The following is a 22895-nucleotide window of genomic DNA, read 5'->3' as shown; positions in this document are numbered from 1 at the left end:
GTCTTGAAATCTTCATAAGTCAGCATTAAATGATAATTTATCTCCATAAATAAGTCCCATTGCTCATTTTCAAGTGTTCTCAGTTCTGGTTATTATAATTTCTGGCTTTACAGAGCATCCTCTGACACAGCAATTCAGCTCTTTTGTTCAAGTTTTGTGTGCAGTTTTCTTGCAGCCACAAAAAGGCATTATTGATCTATAGCAAATTATGTTCTTTACTGTGATCACATTTTAATTTTTCTCTCAATAACTTCACACTTACTTTGGCTTTTCTCCTCAGCAAATTCAGGTCCTGAAACACTACTTCTTTGCTGAAGATGTTTCAGCAATGACCATGCTCTCAAGCAGCTTATAAATATGCACAACCTGAGGAGAATCTCAAACTCCTCATCAACTCTTTGGAGAAATGTTATATAAAAACACCACAGGAGTGATTCAAAATAAAGAGAAAAGCAGCACTTGCCCAGACGTGTGTTGATCCAATACAAACATAAATCATCTTATGACATACATTATGACAACCCAAAATAAGTGACTGAAGCAAAAGTCTCAATCAATGAAGGTTTTTTAAGCCAAAGCTGAGGACACACTCAGGAAAAACAAAGCCACAGAGCTGTTTTTTGGAAGGGGAATTTGGAAGTTTCAGTAATTAAGGGGAGAGGGCACATACATACAGACAGGGGGGGAGCAAGGGGGAATAGGTTAGTTAGACAAAATGGTTACATTCTTGTGAGACCCAGTAAAGTCTACATTTTACATAAGGCAAATATTAGAAGAGAAAAAGGGAGTGTGAAGGAGGCATCAATTAATTATGTAGACATCCCTGGGTAGGTGGAAGAATGTCTGATTCTGTCTCATCTTTGTTCTGCACCTGGAGGATGAACTTGTAATCACTGTTAGTGTGGAATCAAACAGACTTTAGTTTTAGGAGCTATACTAGCCCACAGACCTGAAGTTAAAATGTGCATGCCCTTTCCTTATGGGAGGCCAGCAAGGAAATTTATGAATGAATGAATGATCTGTGGGGCCAGCCCTTCCCAGGTGCCTGAGGCCTTTACAACCTTCCCTTTTGCATATGGAGTTTGGGGCTAGTCCTGAGATTTTTATTTTCTTTTATAGTTACTACAAAAAGTTTGAAAAGGAGATGCCCAATTCCTACAATTAATTTCCAAATACTCTTCTCCAAACCAAAAACTACCTTAACTTTACCACATTAACTGCCACGTGAGTTGTATTTAACTCACGCTAGTTTTGAGCCCAGGGCCTTGTGACAACATGTCACACAGGCCTCTTTACCTTGGGAGCCCCATTGCATATAACTCACACAGAAACAATAAAAAGTAACACATTTTTTATTAAATTAGAAAGGATTTTTTGTTTGCAAAGCTTTTATTGTATTTTCATAATAAAACACAATGGCCCCAAGGGGAAAAAAATTTTTTTCTAGTGTGGCACTCAATGTGTTAAAAACCATAAAAATTATTTTTAAAACAATTCTCCTGAATGTTTACCAGGGAAAAATAGCAGCTATGGGTTCTTTTTTTTTTTTTTTGCAGTGATAAAAAGGCACAGTACTTTTTGAAGGAGCTCAGGAAATTTCACTCCAAAATGTGACTCCTTGGTATAAAGAGTACTTTGAATTAACACACTGACTGCCACACTAGAAAAAAATTTCTTCCTTGGGGCCATGGTGTTTTATTACAAAAATAAAATTAAAACTTCAAAAACAAAACGATCATTTTTAATTTAATGAAAAATTTAGAGAAAAACAAAATTTATTGCCTTCTATTCATTTAATCCACGTTTTTAGAATTAATTTGTCACTAATTGTAACAATAAGAACATCAACAAGATTTTCACGAGCCAACTGTTAGGGTGGAAACCCTAGTAGGTGCTCATGGCATGGGTGGGGATAGATTTCTCACGCAGAAATTAATATATAAAAGTTCATTTTATCCTTTTAGAAGAACAGAGAGAATGAGAGAGAGAGAGAGAGAGACACTGCTCCTCCTTGGGCACTGCATCTCCCACCTACCAGTCAACACACAGGGCCAGGTATTCTCCTAGAGCCCTTTCTGACTCTCATCGCCTAATCCAGACCATTTCTGCAAGCAGTGTTTCGACTCAGGGGTCATGAAGTCGATGATATACTGAGCCATGACCTGCACTGTTTTTTAAGAAACAGGAACACCAGCATGGATTGCAAATAAGAATGGTGCTATGAACCTTCTGTCTCAGTTACACACACTCATGACTGGGTCACGCCGTAAAAATTATTTCTCACTAAGGGCAGCAGTCAAAAAGGTTAGAAATATACTGCCCTGCCCTGAATTTCCAATCTCCACCAGGTTTCACTTTCTTCCCTATCCAGCTTAAGCCCCAAGATAAATCATTTTCTGCTACCTCTTTGTCAAAAGTCTCTGATTTCCCTTCTCTGGGACCCTTCGATAAACCTCTATGATCTTCATCTAATCAACTGCCTTTATGAGCTTGTTGAGCTCAGCTGAAAAAAAATTCCACAACCATGTAGGAGGGAGACCCTTAACAAGCTATGGACTTTTTGGCCCTGTACTCTTTTAGAATCCCTTTCCCTCCTACAGTAGTAGTTCTTAAAGTGTGGGCCCAGTGGCTTAGTACCACAGGGTAACTTGTTACAAATGCAAATTAGCCCCACCCAAACCTACCAGAAGAGCAATCCCAGAATGGAAGTGTTAACTGCACACTGCATTTTAAGAACCACTGCCCTCAGGCAACAAGTCCAACTATATCACCTATCCCCTCCTAATCCTCCCCAGCAGCTCAGACCATAAGCAATTAAAGTACACCTAACATGGGCCAGGCACTGGGACATAGCCAAGAGTAAGTCACTCTGAGGCACCAGAGAGGCACTCTCAATTTCCCTCCCACCACTATTCTCCACTGGCCAAGCTTCATGGCCTCCGTGCACATCAGACAGTGACTGGAGCCCCTGGGCTGTGCAGTGCAGCCCTGTCTGCCTGTCTTTCACGCTCTCACCTTATCACCACTGTTCAAGGAAGAGGCTGGCACACCCTCCTTTCCACAAAAGCTATTTTATTCCTTGTTCTCTAGATCCTCCTGAAATAGTTATAAACACTTATTTAGTTTCTTGTTTAGCTTACTCCATTCCACGTGGTTTGTTAGAAAGGTGTCTCTAAAATATTTAAATATATTTCAAAATCCAAGGGGGTATACTGACTTATGTTCCTCTTTTGCTCTCAGTGCTGTACAGAAAGACTGGGTGCTGCAGCCATTGGGTGCTACATGCTTGACCATGAAGACAAGTGCACCCTACAGAATGATCTCAGCCACTTAAAGCTCTAGTCCACTAACCCAAATTAAATGCATCCATGAGGATGCATGTGCAACTGTGTGACCCACAGAAATCTGATCATAGTACCTGACAAAAGGTGTATAGATTCTGGCTTGAGTAGCCTTTAAAGAAAAGGTCAAGTAAATAGAGGCTAATGCTCTGGAGACAATTAAGAAAGAGCAACAGCCCTGCAACTTTACAATAGAAATCAACATCAGTGGAACCTACAGGATAGAACTGAACAAGTACCACTGAATTGAAAGGATACAATCGAAAAACTATTGGCCAAAAGCAAGCTGTGACTTCTGGAGGTCTACCTCCACAGGAAGTAAACTAGGACATTCCCACCAAACAGCAATTTGGTTTGCTCTCCCCTCCAGCTCCCTTGGAGCTAAATGGGTTACACATTCATATAAAACTATACTCCTAGTTTCATCAATTATAGACAGAACAGCTTCTGTAAAATAAGATTAGCTCCCCAATCTGTCTTTTTTTCTTCCCAGTTCTACCTCCTAACAGCTGTATTTTTACAGTTCCTAGCTTAGTAACATTTTATTCCATTCTGAATTCCAAGTTTTCAGAACTATAAGGATTAATTTATTCATTTACTCAAATATCTGTTCAGCAGCTATTATGTGCCAGGCACAATTCTAAGCACTGGGATACATCAGTGAACAGACAGAAAGCCCTTCTTTAGCACGTGAATTCTAACAGGGAGAAACATATTAAAAATAAGTATAACAGACTCAATGAATCAGAGAAAATCTGGGTGTGTATCTATTCCTTGTAACCAAGAGGACGTAATTTAAATAACCACCATGACTTTTTAAACTAATGAATGTATGTAAGCAATGAAGATCAGCTGCCAGTAATGCCAAAAAAAGAAATAATCAGACTTTAAGTGTCTCCTGATGCAAACACAAGACCACCCACTATGGAAGAGAGGGACCCACTGAAATCAGGTCAAACTATTAGATCTAACTACCCATTTACAGGAAATACAGAAATCAAATGAACATGTTAAATATTACTGAGATGCAGTAGCAAAACCCAGATTCTAGGTAACACTTCAGGACCCACATAAATCAGAATTTCTAGAGGTGGGACCTATGCTTTATTAAAAAAAAAAAAAAATCTGGTGATTCCAACATGTAGCCAAATTTGAAAACCAGTATTCCAAAGCAGTGTTTCCGTAATGGTAAAGGACAAAGGGTTCACCCAGGCACCTTGTTTAAATGTAGATTTTTAATCCATTAAATCTGGGGTGAGGCATGGGATTTTCCATTTCTACCAAGCTACCTGGTTATGCTGATCTCCAGACCATACTTGGAGTAGCAAAGTTCTAAAGTTTAGGCCGGGCTTGGTGGATCATGCCTGTAATCCCCGAACCTTCGGCGGTCAAGGCGAGAACATCGCTGGAGCCCAGGAGTCTAAGACCAGCCTGAGCAACAAGCAAGACCCTGTCTAAAACAAAAATTAGCCAGGCGTGGTGGCACACACCTGTAGTCCTAGCTACTCCGGAGGCTGAGGTGGGAGGATGGCTTGAGTCTAGGAGTTTGAGGTTACAGTGAGCTACAATTGTGCTACTGTACTCCAGCCTCAGTGACAGAGTATGACCTTGTCTCTAAAAAATAAATAAACAAACATAAATAAAGTTTAGGACACTGGTTCTCAAACTTAGGTGCACCCAGGGATCACCTAAACTATAGCCTGGATCCCACCTGAGCATCAGTGATTCTAAACTAACTGGTAAGGGGTACAATCTAGGCACAGGGACTTTTAAAAGCCTCCCAGGTGATTCTAATGTGCCATAGTTCAAATCATGGCTTTAAAGCCAACATCAAGGATGGCAGAACAAAGAGATAGAAAGAACTTGTGTTCTTTAACTGACCACTCAACCAGCCGCTAGTCTTGCATGTATGTGAGTTAGTAGCTCTCCTTACCTTTCAAGCCAGTATGAGTTAACCTGCATTCAAAAGCATCTTAATTGATCACAGTATTAACAGTGATCAATTGTTAAGAACTGAACTGAAAAATCTAGTATCTTCTTATGAGAGTAACTCAAATCGTTTCTCTTCTATTTGATAAATTTATATTTCACAATGATAGGCATCTTCAGCCAATTCCCTGCTTTAAAGAACTTTACAAATCACTTTGACTCCACACCCACTCTTAAAGAGTCTAGAAGTAAAATTCCTCAATGAACTTAGGTCTTTGTAAAAGAAATTAGCATCAGTGCCACCTTCTAAGAAACTGGTTTAAACAATCCTCATAGGAAGATACCACAGCCAGAAACTTAAAGAAAGCTGCTGACTAACCATGTGGCCCTATCTATGTTTTTTTTTTTTTTTTTTTTAGTGTTTGGGGTGGGCTGGCAGACTGGATAAAGGAACAAGTCAGTGACTCTCTACCAGGAACCAAGCAAGCTCGTCACTAAAGCAGCGGTCCCCTACCTTTTTGGCACCAGGGTCCGGTTCCATGGAAGAGAGTGAGGGGGTGGGCGGAGCTTAGGCAGTGATGCCAGCGGCTGTGAATACAGATGAACCCTCCTTTGCTCTGCTGCTCAACTCCTGCTGTGTGCCCCCCACCAAGTTTCATGGAAGGCAATTTTTCCACAGACTGAGGCTGTGTGTGTCAAGCTCTGCGGCCTGTCCCTACAGGCCAAGGACCAGTACTGTGGCTGGGGACCACAGCACTAAAAGATCCCAGACTAGGGCCATATAAAGGCTGGTGGAAAAAAAGGAAACAATAAACAAGGGGCAAACATGGGAGGAGAGAAGAGGAAGCAAGAACAACTCAAACATGAACCTGAACCCCAAATTCCCAAACACATGAAGAACTCCCCTTACCAAGAAAAAAACAGCCAAGAGTAATTGGAATAGGCGAAATTCATTTATAAAGGTCTGCCAAAACTTTTACAAAATATGTTGAATTTCCAAACAGATTATCAAAGGCATTACTTCTACTTTTTAAAACTTATGAAAAAACAGAGCTGAAGCACAGTCAAGTATATATGAAAAAACTTTTTCACGAACATTCTAATATCATGTTTTAATAAGAAACCTAAATAACTTACTTTGAAACGAGATCTGTTCTTAGTATTTGACATAAAATATAGATTGGCATAAATTTCAAGCAAATAGTGGAAAAATTTTGGTAATTTCCATAGGACAAAAAGTATTCATATGACAATTATCCTTTCCCACTTCTTAGACTCCACTTATTCCAAGACACATTATCTGTTAATGGCAGCTTTGTGGGGCTGGGGATGAAGAGACTACACAAGTAAATTAAATTTATAACACTCCCTGGTTTCAGAAACATAATAATTAGAAGAAACAAGATAGGGGGTAAAGGTTTAGGATTTGAACTCAAGATTAGGGTGTGAATCCCTGGCCATGTCTCTGGAGAAGTTAAGCTCTCTGGGCCTCAAAATCCTGGTGCATAGGGATGACTACATGAAATCACAGCTATAAAGCATAGCAACTGGAACCTATCACATGTTCAGTAAATAGTTATTCAATTCTATAACACATTCCCAAAGTCAAACAAGCTTTTTGCAAATTATTGATCAACACTTTGAATCCACAAACACCAACCTAAGTCCTACTCCATGCTAATTCTGAAAAAGATGTCTGTATAATATACTTGACTGAAACCTACAAGGACCCTGTAATCTTAACAGGGAGAAAGGTACTCATTGTGAAAAGTCAAATACCACTCCCCCCATTTGAAAGTGTCTTAAAAAAAAAAAAAAAACCCACAAGCTGAAGATTTTTAATTTTATCCTCTAATAAAAGCCACTGGAAGTTTTCCAGTCACGAAGGGAACATGAGAAGATGAAACATTAGAAAGATCAGAATAAAATTCTGAAAAGGGGACTAGAAATAAAAACTGGACTTTTTTTAACCTGCTTCAAAATAAGTGATTACAAAAAAAAAGGAAAAATTAATCTCTATGAAAAAAATCAGAAAATCTTAAGAAACAAAGTATGTACCCAATTTCAAGACTTACTCAGAGTCTATAGTAGGACAGTGTGGTATTGATATAAGGACATAGATTAATGAAAGAAAATACACATTCCAGAAATAGAATCATACATATGTTTGATCAGCTGATTTTCAACAAAGCTGCAAAGGCAATTCAAGGGAGAAAGGGCAGTCTTTCTCAACAAATCTATCTCTGACATTTCACTTTGACGCTTCTTGTTTTCTTTTTATCGAGAAGGTACATCCTCAGTTTTTCAAATGCAGGTTTTGGCTTGTAATTAGCTTTCAAATTTTTTTAAGAACAATTTTTGTGAAACCATGGATTAAGTAAAAAATTCATGTTATTTTCAAATATGAGTTCCACTGTGGAACCAATGCAGTGCAGACAGCTTGAAATACCAAAAGTGTTTGGGAAAGATGTGGCTAATGAATGCACAGTACATGCTGGTGGTTTGAGAAGTTCCATTCTGGTGATTTTAACCTTGAAAATGAAGCACGTGGGTGAACTGAGACCAAGGTGGATAATGATGAGCTGAAAGCTGTAGGGGAATTGAATCCATCTTAACCTACTCGCGAATTAGCAGCAAGGTTTGACGTCACTATTCCAACAATATCGGACCATTTGAAACAAATCAGCAAGGTAAAGAAACTGGACCGATGGTTACTGCATGAATTAAACGAGCGTCAGCAGAGACATTATCTCGAAGCTTGCCTTTCTTTGCTGTCACAACATAAAGGTGAACCATTTATTTCTACCCTGTATTGTTACGTGTGATAAAAAATGGATTCTTTTTGACAATCACAAGTGTCTGGTGCAATGGTTGGATAAAGATGAAGTGCTGAAACACAGTCCAAAATCAAATATTCATCAAAAAAAGGTAATGGAGTCTGTCTGGTGGTCCAGTGCTGGTATTATCCACTACAGCTTCATGAAACCTGGTCAATTGATTACAGAGGATGTCTACTGCAATCAACTAGAGGAAACAATGAGGATAATTGCGATTAAGCAGTGGACACTGGTCAACAGAGACAGACCAATCCTCTTGCAAGACAACGCTCCACCACATGTCACACAAACAATGCTGCTCAAACTACAGCAGCTGGACTTGGAAACTCTATGTCATCCACCATATTCACCAGACCTTGCATCAACTGACTACCACTTCTTCCAGGCTTCGGACCACTTCTTACAAGGAAAAATATTCAATTGTCAACAAGCTGTGGGAAACACCTTTCGAGATTTCATAGCCACTCGCTCTCCAGGCTTCTTTGCTGCTGGGATAAACAAGCTACCGTTAACATGGCAAAACTGTGTCCACAGTTTAGGCACATACTTTGATTAATTGTACTACTTGTTTGAGATATAAAATACACTTTTGATTTGAAATCAGACATTTCATATTTAATGACCTACTATCTACACTACAGGGTGGTTGTGAGGAGTAAATGAAAATACATGTACAACATCTGGTATGTAATAAGAGTTCACTAAATCTCATTAGTAGTAGTGCTACTATTAGTAACTGCTCTTAGGCAGAAATAATTAGCTTAGGAGAAAAAAGCATTTTCATAATTATATCTAATAAATTAATCTGATATTAAAGATGATATACAGTAACTACTTCAGCTAAAGCCTCAAAATAACATGGTAAAAATATCAACAAATATGACAACAAACACACATTCCTAAAGCAGGGAATTACTATTTCAATTATCCATTGCTGCATCATAAACCACCCCAAAGCTTAGTGACTGAAACCAACCATTTCACCTACTCGTGTTTCTACAGTCAAGGCTGGGCTCAGCCAGGTCCTCTGCTGGTCTCACTGCAGTCACTCCTCTGGCTACCTTTATCTGGTGGGTTGGCTGGACCTTCTCCCTTTGTATGTGTCCTCTCCTAAGGTTTCCTGCATGCTACTTGAGGTTCCCAAGAACACAAATGCAGAAGCTACCTACTTGTTAAGGCTTAAAGCCTGGAACTGGTCCATCATCATCTCTGTGGCATTCTGTACATCCAAGATAGTCATGGGGCACAGGCAGGAATACTTCGAGAGTACTTTGTTGGGAGCCAACAAGGGAACAGACACCAACAAAACAGGCTGGTTTGCAAATAGCAGAAAAAGACTACAGGTTGTAAATGGACTGAAACCTGAATATATTAATATCACCATTGTTAAAAGGGCAGGAATAACAACAAACTGTATAAAGGTTTCTTTGACAATGTGTTCCTCACATGATGTACAATACTAATTATATGCTTAAATTATGTGCACTCACTTTAGTAAAAAAAATGTGTAGTTCCATCAGCGGTAGGATTGGTCATTATTGCTTTTTTGAGGGAGATGGATGTGTTTTTGTGTGTATTTATATATATACGAGTCACCAAGGAGGTGTTTTAAAAATGCACTTACTTTGGCATTTTAACATGGGGTGCATAAGGAGTTCCTGTGTTTTGAGGTGTTCACATGATTCTAATATGAATATCCATCCTCACATCTCCAACATGTAATCAGATGAGAGCACGTAATGCCCATCAAATTTTAATGATTCCACAGAACCTACAAGAGACACTGTCAGAATTTAAAAAACACTTTCACATGAATTCTCTCACTTGTTCCTATGAGTTAAACAGGGTTGACACAATCTTGTTCTTTTCTCACACCCCTTCCCAAATTTTAAAAATAGATGCTGGGAGAGAAAAAGGGGAGGGAGGATTAAGGTGCAATTATTATTATGACAAAGACAAAGCAGCATAAGTAAAACTGGTATTACTCATTCAAATACTTATTGAGTACCTACTATTGCCAATTACTATGCTACTAGATATATTCCACTGAGGAAAATAAGAAATAAGTTTAACCATATAACATGAAGGACAGAGTTACATAAATGAAGAATTTTATTAACCACCTGGGTTATTAAAATACAAGGGAAAAAAAGTGCCACCAAACTGTTTCCCTAAAGACTTTTTAATAGGATAGTCACTTCCATGGGATGGTTTAGAGTTTAGACGTTAAGCAAAGTTGGAAGGCAAGGGGGCTGACCTGACAATCTGTAAGATATTAAATATTTGGTAACAATGAAGAATGAATTTTCCTAGATTTGTGGGCAAAACTGGGGAAAAGGCTGGCGGTAGAGGTGAGGGTGGGAAAGAGCTAGAGAAAAACATAGAAATTCTCCAATTATAATGCAAACTTTAACATATTAAATAGCATGAAATTTAAGATTGATCAAAACTAGTAATAACAAAGTGTGAGAAAAATGAGATAAAGTATAAAGCATATTCATCAGTCAGCATGAATGGGTAAAAATATTCCTATTTACAAAGACTGTTTCTTCAAAAGCTCTTGAAACTGTGCACTGACCTCACTTACCAGCACCAATTCACTATCCACCAGACCTGGGCTGCCCAGTACTGTAGCCAGTAGCTATACGTGGATAGTGAGCCCCTGAAATGTGGTTAAGTCCTAACTGGGATGCGTCATAGTGTAAAATATACACAAGATTTCTAAGATTTAATACGAAAAAAAGTAAAAATATCAACAATACCCTTTACCACATTGAAATGATAATGTTTTAATTTCACTTGTTTCTTTTTACATGTTTAATGTGGGTACTGCAACAATCTAAAATTACATGTCGACAATGGTGTTCTTCACTATAGTTTAAGGGAATAGGAACATCCTATTTGCATAAATTTGGCTCCCTAAATTTATATAAATTTAGCTTCCAAAAGAGTTTCCTCGAGTCTTAGAAAATTGAAGGTAGGCTCATTTTGTGGACAGCCCAATTTTTTTTGGATACTGCTCATCCACAAACATGGTTAGATCAAGAAGGCAATTTATTATTATAAAACGCATTCACAAAATTTTGTAGCAGTTATGCAGAATGAAAAGGTCTAGAGATGGGGCCCACCACCCCCTCCCACCAGGCAGGAATGACAAAAATATCCTTGTAGTTAGACATGAGTCCTCAGCACCCATGCCTAGCTGAGTGGTTGGTATGGGTGTGTGGGGTTACCTGGGACCTGAACCTCATTTGTCTCTGGGGCAACAACCCTGAAATGTGAGGGTTTTTGGGATCATACTCTTGGGTGGCACAGGGACCCAGGAGCAGCAAACCCTCAGAACCCTAGTAGCAAGTGCAGCAGCCTGTCTCCAGGACCATGGAAACCGTGCAGGTCGTTGCTAGGGCCTCCCTCTGTGGCCAGAAAGCAGGGCAAGTTGTGCATCTGGCAGATGAACCTGGTCCATCTCCTAAACCTGGTCCTGTTCTACCATTTCTCTTTTTAGCCAACAGCAACATTACCTACCCAGGCACTCACGCTAGAAATCTGAAGGTTATCCTTAACGGCTCCCACATCAACATCTTGTCCATTCTCCCTCTAATTAAATCTCGAATGTGTGTCCTCTTTATCTTGTCCATGCTACACTAACTAGACCTTGATACCTTGCCTGTTCTTCTCATTTCTAAGTCCCCACTTCCTCCCCACTGATATCTTACCTTCTCCTCATTCAGAAGCAGAGCCATGATGCCTTTTTTTTTTCTGAGACAATTCTCCAACCCCTTCCTCTACCCATGGTCAAGTTAGCTCTCCCTTACCACCCGTATCCACTTCACAGAGTAGAAGGGATCTTCTTGAGGACCTAAGACAGGGTCAGCAAACTACAGACAGGGGCCAAATTTGGCCCACAGCCTGTTTTGTTTTTGTACAGTCTATGAGCTAAAACAAACAAGCAAGCAAGCAAACAAACAAACTGGTTCTTTTCATGCTTAAGTGGTTGTGGGGGGGAAAATCAATAGTATTTCATGACACATGAAAATCAGATGAAATTCAAGTGTTCTATCCATAAATAAAGTTTTATTGGCACACAGCCACACTTATTGGTTGATGTATTGTCCATGGCTGCTTTCCTGCTACAAAGCCAAAGTTGAGTAGCTGCAATAGAGGCCACATGGCCTGCAAAGCTTGAGGTATTTACTATCTGGCCTTTTACTGAAAAAGTTGACCAGTCCCTACTATACTATAGATTATCATCTAGTTTGTTGCTTAAACCTCTTCAGTGACTTCCCATGTTTCTTGAAAAAAGTCTAAAACTTCTAAAAGGGCTAACAAAGCTGTTCTTGATAGACAGTTGGCACACAAATAAGTCCCCACTTCCTCGCCACTCACATCTTACCTTCTCCTCATTCACTAGTAGAGTCACGCTGCCTTTTTTTTCCAGAGACAATTCTCCAACCCCCATCTCCACCCATGGTCAAGTTAGCTCTTCCTTTGATTATTTCTCTCAAGCACTTAATACCAATCTGTGTAGTAGCTGGACTGCCACTGCCAGCTCTGGAGCCACTGACTGAGTTCAAATCCCGGCTTTGTCACTTAATAACGGATCACAGGCAAGTCACTTAATCTTTCTGTACCTCAGTTGCCTTATCTGCAAAATAGCGATATTCACTGTACCTACCCATAGAGCCTAAGGGTTATTCAGAGAGTTAATACAAGTACATTATTTAAGACAGCACCCCCTATCAGTAAATGCTTCAACAACACTAACAATTATCAGTAGTAGTAACTGTTTCCTGTGGCTTCTTCACTAGATTGAAGTGAAGCTCCTTGAGGGCAAGGACCATGACTGGCCTAGCCTTTGTGACTGGTACAAAGTAGACTTAATTTATTCAAACATTTAATGAACACCTACTTGAATAACATGTAACACTTTAAAACTCACAAACTGTCCTCCTTCAAACAGTAGTTTCAGTGCCTGAAATCCTTCTGGATAACTGACAAACACCCTAGACTCCTCCCCCAGAAAATACGCACACAATTTCAGGGAGAGCTCAAGAACTTCAAGTTAAGAAACTCTACTCTAAGTTGGCTATGTTTCTCAACGTGTGACACCCAGAACTGAAGAGAATGCTCCACCCTTTTGGTTCAGAGTTCAGCTGAGCTGATTCACAATGAAAATAGTCAGCTAAAATCCTTAGAAATTTAATCCCAGTCTCTCAAATCTGTATGCACACAGGTGATTTTTTTTCCTGAAACATAAACACAAGACTTTACATTTAGGGCTTGAATTTTTGTTGTCCTCCTCTCTCTCCTCCAGGAGCAATCTTAGCGATGCTCTGGTCCAAAATCTTTGCATAGCTCTGACAGTATCAAGCATTCCTGCCCCCTGGTATAAACACGACCATAGGAGCCAGGTCAGAAATTCCCTGTATCACACTCGAGGAATTTCCTAGCAGAGGAATTGGAAATTCCAGTGTTTTCCCACTTCCATTCACGCTATGGAGGTTGGCCACCATGGTTGACTTTTTGCCATTTATGCTTTTATTCAGCTATTCATACAAATCACGAACAACAAAGAGAACCTATATTTTACAATGCTCTCTTTAAAACAAATTCCAAACATGATTTAGGTTTTAAAACCAGCAAAATACCAGCTAAATGCATTTATATCTAAAACACACAAGTCTCAGAAACGCATTTCCATCTCACAAAACTGTAACCTAAAAGCCAGTATTTCCATCCCCCATTCACAAATTTGTACTATACCATCATGTATCTTGCTAAAATATCAATTTCTGTTTCAAAAGTCCCTGAGGAGCCTTTCTGCAAAAAGCACAACAAAAAGAGATATAGGGGGAAGGGGACGTGACTCAGTTATATTACACATAAGACAGAAACCAAGCAAGCAGGACAGAGTTAATTTTATCAGTGTCCTTAAATTGCCCTGCTCTAAACTTTCCCATAAGAGCACAATACAAAGGCTTCTAGCACTTCCTGTTCTAAACTAATACCAAATCTATTTAAAATTCCAATCCTACAGGGAACTTTTTCCAGAAACCTAATACACATTTAAGAAAATTAAAATACTAAAATAGTCCAGGACCTTTATGTTTGAGATATTAAATCATATTTCTAAACCAATCAAGCAATTCATGTTAAAAGTATTCAGCAGTTTGCACTGTGACAGCAATCTGACTTTAAGATAGACCATGAGCACTTTAACTATCAATGTTAAGATTTCATTTGGTACTTCATAATAGACTAGAACTAAGAATAAAGGTTCTTTCAAGGGTGGATCACTAAAGATTTCATAATGCCTTCGCTTGCACAATCATGTCCAAGTTCAGTTCTGACTTATTCAAATAACTGACAATCATGTCCAGTTCTGATTTATTCAAATAGCTAAGAACAATCCAGTCATGGATACTACTAAAGTTATTAATCTGTTATTCTGGACCTTAACCTAAGAAAAGTGTTGCACATTTATTACTCCCATAATTACAGGTAGGGGTGGCTGTTTCTCATTTTGTGATAAAGTTGCTGTTTTTACTCATGTACCCTTCCCCGCTTTCATCTTGATACTTGTATGTAAAAACTACGTTATTAGTAGTACACGGCCCTCATAAGCTGCCAACCTTTGCAATCTTTATTACTCCTTGGGAGCCTCACCATCACCAGGTCCAAACAACGTATTGAGTCCATTCTGCATTGCTATAAAGAAAATACCTGGGCCGGGCGCGGTAGCTCACGCCTGTAATCCTAGCACTCTGGGAGGCCGAGGTGGGTGGATCACTCGAGGTCAGGAGTTCGAGACCAACCTGAGCAAAAGCGAGACCCTGTCTCTACTAAAAATAGCAAGAAATTATATGGACAACTAAAAATATATACAGAAAAAAAAATTAACTGGGCATGGTGGCGCATGCCTGTAGTCCCAGCTACTCGGGAGGCTGAGGCAGTAGGATCGCTTGAGCCCAGGAGTTTGAGGTTGCTGTGAGCTGGGCTGACGCCACGGCACTCACTCTAGCCCGGGCAACAGAGCGAGACTCTGTCTCAAAAAAAAAAAAAGAAAAGAAAATACCCGAAGTTGGGTAATTTATAAAGAAAAGAGGCTTATTTGTCTCGTGGTTCTGCAGACTATACAAGCATGGCACCAGCATCTGCTTCTGGTGAGGGCTTCAGGGAACTTCCAATCAAGGCAGAAGGCAAAGGGGGAGCACGTGTGTCACATGGTAAGAGCAGGAGCAAGAGAGGGAGGAGGTGATGCCAGGCTCCTTTAAACAAGCAGGTCTTGTGCAAACCAACAAAGTGAGAACTCACTCATCTCAGGGAGAGCACCAAGCCATTCACAAGGGATCTGCCTCCATGACCCAAACACCTCCCACCAGGCTCCATATTCAACACTGGGGATCAAATTTCAACATGAGATTTGGAGGGGCCAAGCATCTGAACCTTATCACACAACAACTTACCCAAAAATGTACCACAAGGTCAAGAGGTCAAGTCAACAGGCATACAGATATCATAATTCTCCCAACCTTTTTGTAGCTCACAGCTTACTACTCAGAATGAATGATTTCTTAAAGTTACTGCAAGGCCCTGCACAATGCAGCTCCTGACTACCTTTCCAACTTCATTTCCTACTCCCACCTCATTATGTTCTGGCCATCCCCATGAGTCCTTCCATTCTCTACCATGCCAAGTTCTTTCCTGCCTTAGCATCCTCATCTTACAGTGCTACAGAGCCTCTCCTAGGAAGCTCCTCTGAGGCTGCAGGAACCATATCCCAGTGAACAGCATCTAGGATGCAGCCACTCTGGATTCAATTTTGCACAACAGTGAGTAGCAAGATCCTAGCATACCATAGTTCAATGTCTCTCAAAGGTTAGTCTGTGGACCTCTGGGGGGTCCCCTGAAACGTTTTTAGGGGGCTCATGAAGTCCAAGCTATTTTCATAACAATAGTAAGGTATCATTTGCCTTTTCCACCAAGTTCCCATTCATACTAAAGGCACAAAAGTAATGGCAGGTAAAACTGCTAGCTTGGCACCCCTTAGCATCCTTCACAATAGGAGTCACATACTGGGTGGTAAATCATTGTATTCTTCACTACTATGCACTCATGGGCGGTGGGGGGGGGGAGCAATGTTTTCACTTAACAATGTCCTTGAGAAAGCGGTAAAAATTACTGTTAAATCTTGACCCTTGGGTACATGTTTTTCTAATGTTCTGCATGATAAATGGCATGTACACATAAAGCACCTCTGCTACATACTGAAGTATAATGGTTGTCTCCAAGAAAAGCACTTGTGTAATCTCAACGAGCCACTTTTATGGAGTGCCTTTTTTACTTGCAAGAATGATGACAAATTATTATTTCAGATGTGGGTATCTGGCAGACATTTTCTTGGAAATGAAAAAAATAAAACTGTCAATTCAAGTAAAAACTGGTATCGTGTTGCCAAAAAAAAAAAAAAAAAAAAAAATATCAAACTCGAGGGAAATTAGAATTTTGGAAAACCTGCACCATTCATGGTGAGCTTAACAAATGTGATTTTTAAAATATTTTTATTCAAATAATATTTAAATATGAAAATGTGTCAACATGTGGAAGATCTGCATAACAGTGAAGCAGTATTTTCCACATGATCCGTGTACGATGTTACAAAATCAGGCATGGGTAGAAGATCCATTCAAGGTGTAAAACAGAGCAATGGAGTTTAACGTAACAGGGTAGGGCCAGATGATCTGTATGATTTCAGACAGCATACTGCAACTAACCTTTAAGAAACCATCACTTATGGAGTTTTGGTAAGTATCAAAGAATATCCACAATTATTTGAAAATGCTATTAAAATACTCCTCCCTTTTCAAAGCCAAGACTGGATTTTCATCATATACTTCATTAAAATAACATATTGTAATGGAATGAACTCAAAAGCAGATATGAGAATCCAGCTGCTTTTTAAATCAGACCTTAAAATACACTTGCAAAACCATAAAACACTCTTATCAAAATCTCAGTTGCTTTTTTGGCAGAAACTGGCAATCTAGTCCTAAAAGTCATACAGAAATGCAAGGGACTCAGAATAGCCAAAACAATCTTGAAAAAGAATAAAATTAGAGGACTCACTATTTCAAAACTGACTACAAAATTACAGTAATCAAGATTGTGTGGTACTGGCATAAGGACAGACATATAGAGTAATGGAATGAGAGAGACCGAAACAAACTCTTAAAATTATGGTCACTTAATTTTCAACAAGGGAATGCAATGAAGAGTGTCTTTTAACAAAAGAGGCAGGGACAACTTGATATCCACATGCAAAAGGATGAAGTTGTACCCCTCCCTCACACCATATACAAATATTAACTACAAAGAGATCACAGACCTACTGTGTGAACTTAAAGTATAAAACATCTAGAAGAAAACATAGTAGCAATCTATATGACCTTGGATGGATTAGGCAATGGTTTACTTAGATATGACACTAAAAGCACAAGTGACAAAAAAGATATATTGGAGTTCAAAATTGAAAACTTTTGCTTCAAGTGAAAAGACAAATGACAGATGGGAGAAATTATTTACAAATCATGTATGATACCACTTAACATCCACTAGGATGGCTAAAATCAAAAAGACAGACAATAACAAATGCTGGTTCAGATGTGGAGAAATGTAAACCTTTTTTCATTGTTGATGGGAATATAAAATGGTACAGCTGCTTTGCAAAACAGTTTGACAGTTCCTCAAAATGTTGAACATAGAGTTACCCCATGACCCAGTAATTCCACTCCTAGGAATATACCCAAGAGAAACGAAAACCTACATATGCACAAAAGCTTGTATAGGAATGTCCAAAAACAATATTATTCATAATAGCTTAAAAGTTGAAACCCATATACCCAATTGACAAATGCATAGGAAAAAAGTGGTATACTCATATAATGGAATATTATTCAGCAATTAACAGGAATGAAGTACTGATACATACTACAACATGGATGAAACTTGAAAACTTTACACTAAGTGAAATATGCCAGTCACAAAAGACCACATACAATGATCACATTTATATGAAATGTCCGGAATAAGTTAATTCATAGAAACAGAAAGTAGGTTAGTGGTTGCCAGGGGCTGCAGGGAGGGGAGGATGGGCAGTGATTGCTAAGGAGCACAGTGCTTCTTTTTGGGGTGATAAAGGTAAGTATAGATAGCTATAACACAACACACATGGACATCAACATTTGGCACCAGGAAGTCAAAATCACAAATTCAAGTTCTGATTACACTCTTGTACAGAACAATTAATGAGAGAGATGGAATAACAGTAATTTCAAGCTTCAACACAAAGTAGCCACTACAGGACTACACCCACCCACAATCACACAACATCAGAATGTTATTAAGCACCTGAATATACAATTTCACATACTGGTATATTTTACACAGGGCAAATAACGTTTTTACCTTTCAATTTTTAATGAAATTTGTCAAAAAGGATGGGATAACTTAAAAATAGATTGTTAAAGTCAGAATACAATTTGTGTTCCACTAGAAACAACAAAATATTCAATGACATCTGTCCCTATAAGGTATCCAAATACTACCTAAAACATCTTGACAAGATAATTTGAGTACTTTTGCTGAATTGCCTTTTACAAAACCACAAAGTTGTTTTATTTTCTCTGTTACAAGCTTTCACATGCCTGTGATCCCATCTCTCGTTAACCATACACAAGAGACTTACATATGACAAACACCTTTTGATTATGGTCTAATGGTAAACTAGATTATCAAAGCTCTCAGTGTAAGATTCCAGCGAAAGAAGTACCAGACTGAAGATAGTTTACCTGACACACTACAACTTTCACTTTAGTTTCTTCTGTAATGGGGCTACTCTGTTGTATTAGAAACAATAGAATGTAAGGGAGCTGGTATATTTGGCAACCACCAAAACAATTAATACAAAGCACTCCTTGAAAGCCAGACTGAGTTATAGGTGACGTGCCCTTAAAAGCTTTAACATTGCAAATAATAGGAAAAGAACTTAAGGGGGAAAAGAGGGTTGTATAAACCACCTGAGAATTATTTTTTCCATACTGGCAGTTCACTCAGTATTTTAAAAAAATACAAAATTTGAAAGCAATCATAGCATTTTGTAGTTCCATCTGAAGGCAAACTTTTAAAATAAAGTTTGTAGTATGACAAAGTCACAATGACAAGTATTCTACTAGTCAAACTGGCCTAAGATATTTAATCATGAGAACATTCTAAGAAAGATGTGAAGCCTTTTGCTATGACTCTTTACTCAGTCAATAGGACAAAACAACTTAACATCACAAAATAGCACAACCTAGAAAGACATGTACTCAAATTTCTCTAGTATAGCACCATTTGCAAGCAAGCATGCCAGTAAGCTCCTACAGTCTGAATTCTGAGTAACCTGTAGAAGAGTGGCTACTACATGGAATTATGCTGGCAAAAAACTAACCCCTGTCCCCTAAAAAAGACCCCACAAACTACAAGATATCCTAGCTCATAATAATGGTAAACAACTTTAAAATTAAATGCAAGATTGGGAGCAACTTAACCACTCCAAAATCTTTTAAAATAGTTACTCTGCATCCTACCAGAGACTAAATTAGCACAGTATTTAACAAACAGCAGTTTGAAATAAATGTCTGTGAACAGAAGGCTAAAGTGTGGCCTGTCACATCTCAGTTTTCAGGAAGACGCTGGTTAGAAGACAAAACAGAATGGATTTCAACATGACATGAGGAATTTCTTTTTAGCAAAACAGTGATAAAACACTAGACCTGCTCACTAAAGACCAGAACCACCATTTCAAAATTGTAAAGCGGTAATGTAAATAAGTCAGGATCTTTACGTCACTCTTGGGATGAAATCAGGTAGCCCAGGTACTTCTTACTATCTTCAATTAGTTGGCACTAAGTGCCCCATCAGCCAGGGCTCACTCAAGAGCCAGGATATGTCATGGTTCCACTCTCCAAAGTCCAGAGAAGGAAATCAAGGGAACAGAGGGAAGCAAGAGCAGGGTGATTCAGGCTGCCAATAAAGGCTGGATCGCGGGTTCCATACTGACATCTGGAAAGCGGACAGTTAGTGACTTTAAAAGGCTCAATTTTTGATGCATAGTTACTTTATGGCCACAGCTGTTAAGACTGTCACCTATCTACCCCCTTTGATTCAGCACTGCATCACACAAGAGCTACCCCCTGTGACTCTTGGCACCCGGTACCTCGTAGAGAAGCTTCTTTGAGCCCTTCATGATTTCCCTCCAGCACTTGACGGAGAGAGATGGTAAAAGGATGAGTAAGCATACTGTAGCTGATCTTGGTCAAAGAACACAAACCCTGGCACCGGCGGTGGAAAGTGAGGGTGAGGAAGTGGAACAGCAAGCGCAGCTGGGGACTTCATCCAATGAGCGGCAGGAGTTACAAGCTTTCCTATGGCAGTCATTGCTGCCTCCTTCCGCAATCACCGGAGACTCCAAACCCTCGCTTTCACCTCCCACCCCTACACTGTGATTAAATGCACATTTTCTTTAAACAGTTACTTAAAAACTGCATGAAAAGATTAACTTATTTCTCCAGGCTTCCGGTTGAAAAGACAATAAAGCCTCACCATGAAGTGTGGTTAAGTGCAACCGTTCTGTTTTCTCAAAGGATAGAAAACTACTCGTTTTCTGACACCCTGTGCACCTCTCACCCCACCCGAGGCCACCTCTATTCAGTAGGAAGGCCAGAAACAGTTTCAAATGTATGTCAACCTTTTGGGCGGTGGGGAGCGGGAAAAAAACAAAAAGACATTTGAATTACTTCAACAGCCTGGTTGCAAGTACCTGACCTTATTTTTTCCCGAAGAAAATAGGACACTGGGAGATCAGAAATTTCTTTTTCTCTTTCTTCCTATTCTGGCCACCGGCTGTACCTAAAGGGTCTCAAAGAGATCTCTTTTGGGGGCTTTTCCAGGTTTCTTAGATAAGAAACTTGCCCCCAGTAGCCAAACGTCCTTTAAGTCCCTAGTTTTCTTTACAAGGTTGAACTTCACTACAGATGGAAAGAACTGTTTCCTTTGTTAAAACCCCACGGACCTTATTCAATTTGGGGCGGGGGTGAGGAAGACTGCCAGAGCTTGCAGCGAAAAGGCTGAGAGGGACAGGTGTGACTCCCTCCTTGTGGGAGTGCCTTGCAGCACAGTCCTGGCAGAGTGGCGAATTATTCCCACCACCGCCTTACTTGCCCCAGACACACCTGGGACTCCTCGGCACTCGGTGGCCCCGACATCCCTCGCGCCCAGCGTCTTCCGCGCCCGCAGCCTCCCCCAGGGCCACCCACGCCCGCCGCCCCCAGCCGCCACCTGTCCGTTCCGGCCCCAGGAGGGCGCCCGGCTTCCGCACCTCCGCGCCGGGCGCCGACGCCGCCACCTCTGCTCAAAATGGTGGTTACGAAACGCACGGCCCCCGCCCGCCCGCCACATGGCCGTGCCGGTTCCAAACTTCGCAGGCCCGGCCGCCACCCGGCGCCCCGGTTAGGCCCTGGCCCGTGGGCGCGAGAAGGCCGCGCGGCCGCCCGCCACTCACCCACAGACCGGTAGCCCAGGATCGCGATCTTCCGGGACTTGGACTGCGGCATCTTGGCGGCCTCCTCAGCCCCGGCCCAACCACATCAACCGCGGCGGCGGCGGCTCCTGCTGCTGCGATCCGCGGCGGCCGCGCCGGGGGACAGCGGCATACAGAGAGGGGCGGCGGCGGGCGCGGCTGCCTCTCGCTGGCTCGCGCGCTCCCAACCGCCCGGAACCGACCGCGCGGCGGCGCCCCTCCCCCCACAACACGCCCACGTGACCGCCCCGCCGCGGCCGGCCCCCCGGCCCACGTCAGCGCCGCCCCTCCCCCGCCGCGGCCCGCCGCCTCCGCCCAGCGAAGGGCGCTGAGGGATGCGCTGGGGAGACGTTTTACTTTAAAGGGAAAAAAGAGGACGCCGAGAAGCTCCCCGGAAAAGTCACGACTGAAACTCGCTGCGTCATGACCCTCCCACCTTCTTCCGCCGCTTTTTAATTACGCCATTTCTCCCCGAGCGCTGATTGGACAGCTCCCGCCCATCCATGCGATGACGCGACGGAAACTCCGTCTCCCATTGGGGATGGCGAAAAGGCGGGGTGGGGCGGCGGGATTGCTGGCGCGGGAGCTAAAAATACACCCCGGCTGCTATCTTGCAGTTGGGCGCCGGCGAGGTTTGAAGCCTTCAAACTTCCAACGGGTGGGGGGCGGGCGGGAGAGGCGGAGCGAGGGAAGGTAGCTCCCCAGTGATTGGCCGGAGCGGGATGCGGGGCGGGGCACGTGGTGGGAGGTACAGTGATTGGTGGGCGCAGAGCGGTTGGCGGGCTCGTGCCCGCTAAGCCCCTACTAGGCGAGGGGCGCGTGGCCGTGGTGGGCGGGCGGCGATGCGGCCGACCCCAGCGCTGTGGGTTTTTCTCATTTCCATCTTGTATGTTAGCGTTAGTAAGTTTGGATTTGAGGATGTAGGTGGTGACTAAGCGTGATCCGTGGCTGGAGGACTGTGGGAAGAATGGAATCTGCATTAATGCAAAATGTTAGGAATTTCATTAAAAACAGCGCGAGCCTCGTGGGTTCTGGTGTGAACCCGGTGACGGGCGGGCTCGGCGCACCCCACAGGAAACAGGCGCCTTTGCGGCAGCAGGGTGTGAGCCCGCTCAGCCTCCGAGCACGTGTGCGGTTGATTCAGTCGGCGGCATGAGACCGCGTCCCGGG

General features: G+C 41.4%; 1 protein-coding gene across 1 annotated transcript in view; it reads right to left on the bottom strand.

The window, feature by feature from the left end:
- RHEB (Ras homolog, mTORC1 binding) overlaps positions 1–22183 on the bottom strand; it is a 51939-nt gene extending 29756 nt beyond the window's left edge. Inside the window, exon 1 of the mRNA XM_045564977.1 lies at positions 21708–22183. Within this exon, the coding sequence (XP_045420933.1) occupies positions 21708–21759 (52 nt within the window). The 5' untranslated portion in view covers positions 21760–22183. The remainder of the gene's footprint in view (positions 1–21707) is intronic.
- Between the last annotated feature and the right edge of the window lie 712 nt (positions 22184–22895).

The sequence above is a fragment of the Lemur catta genome, chromosome 11, assembly GCF_020740605.2.
Source record: "Lemur catta isolate mLemCat1 chromosome 11, mLemCat1.pri, whole genome shotgun sequence".
Taxonomy (NCBI): domain Eukaryota; kingdom Metazoa; phylum Chordata; class Mammalia; order Primates; family Lemuridae; genus Lemur; species Lemur catta.
The sequence above is the reverse complement of the archived record's forward strand: the minus strand, read 5'-3'. Positions and strand labels throughout refer to the sequence as shown.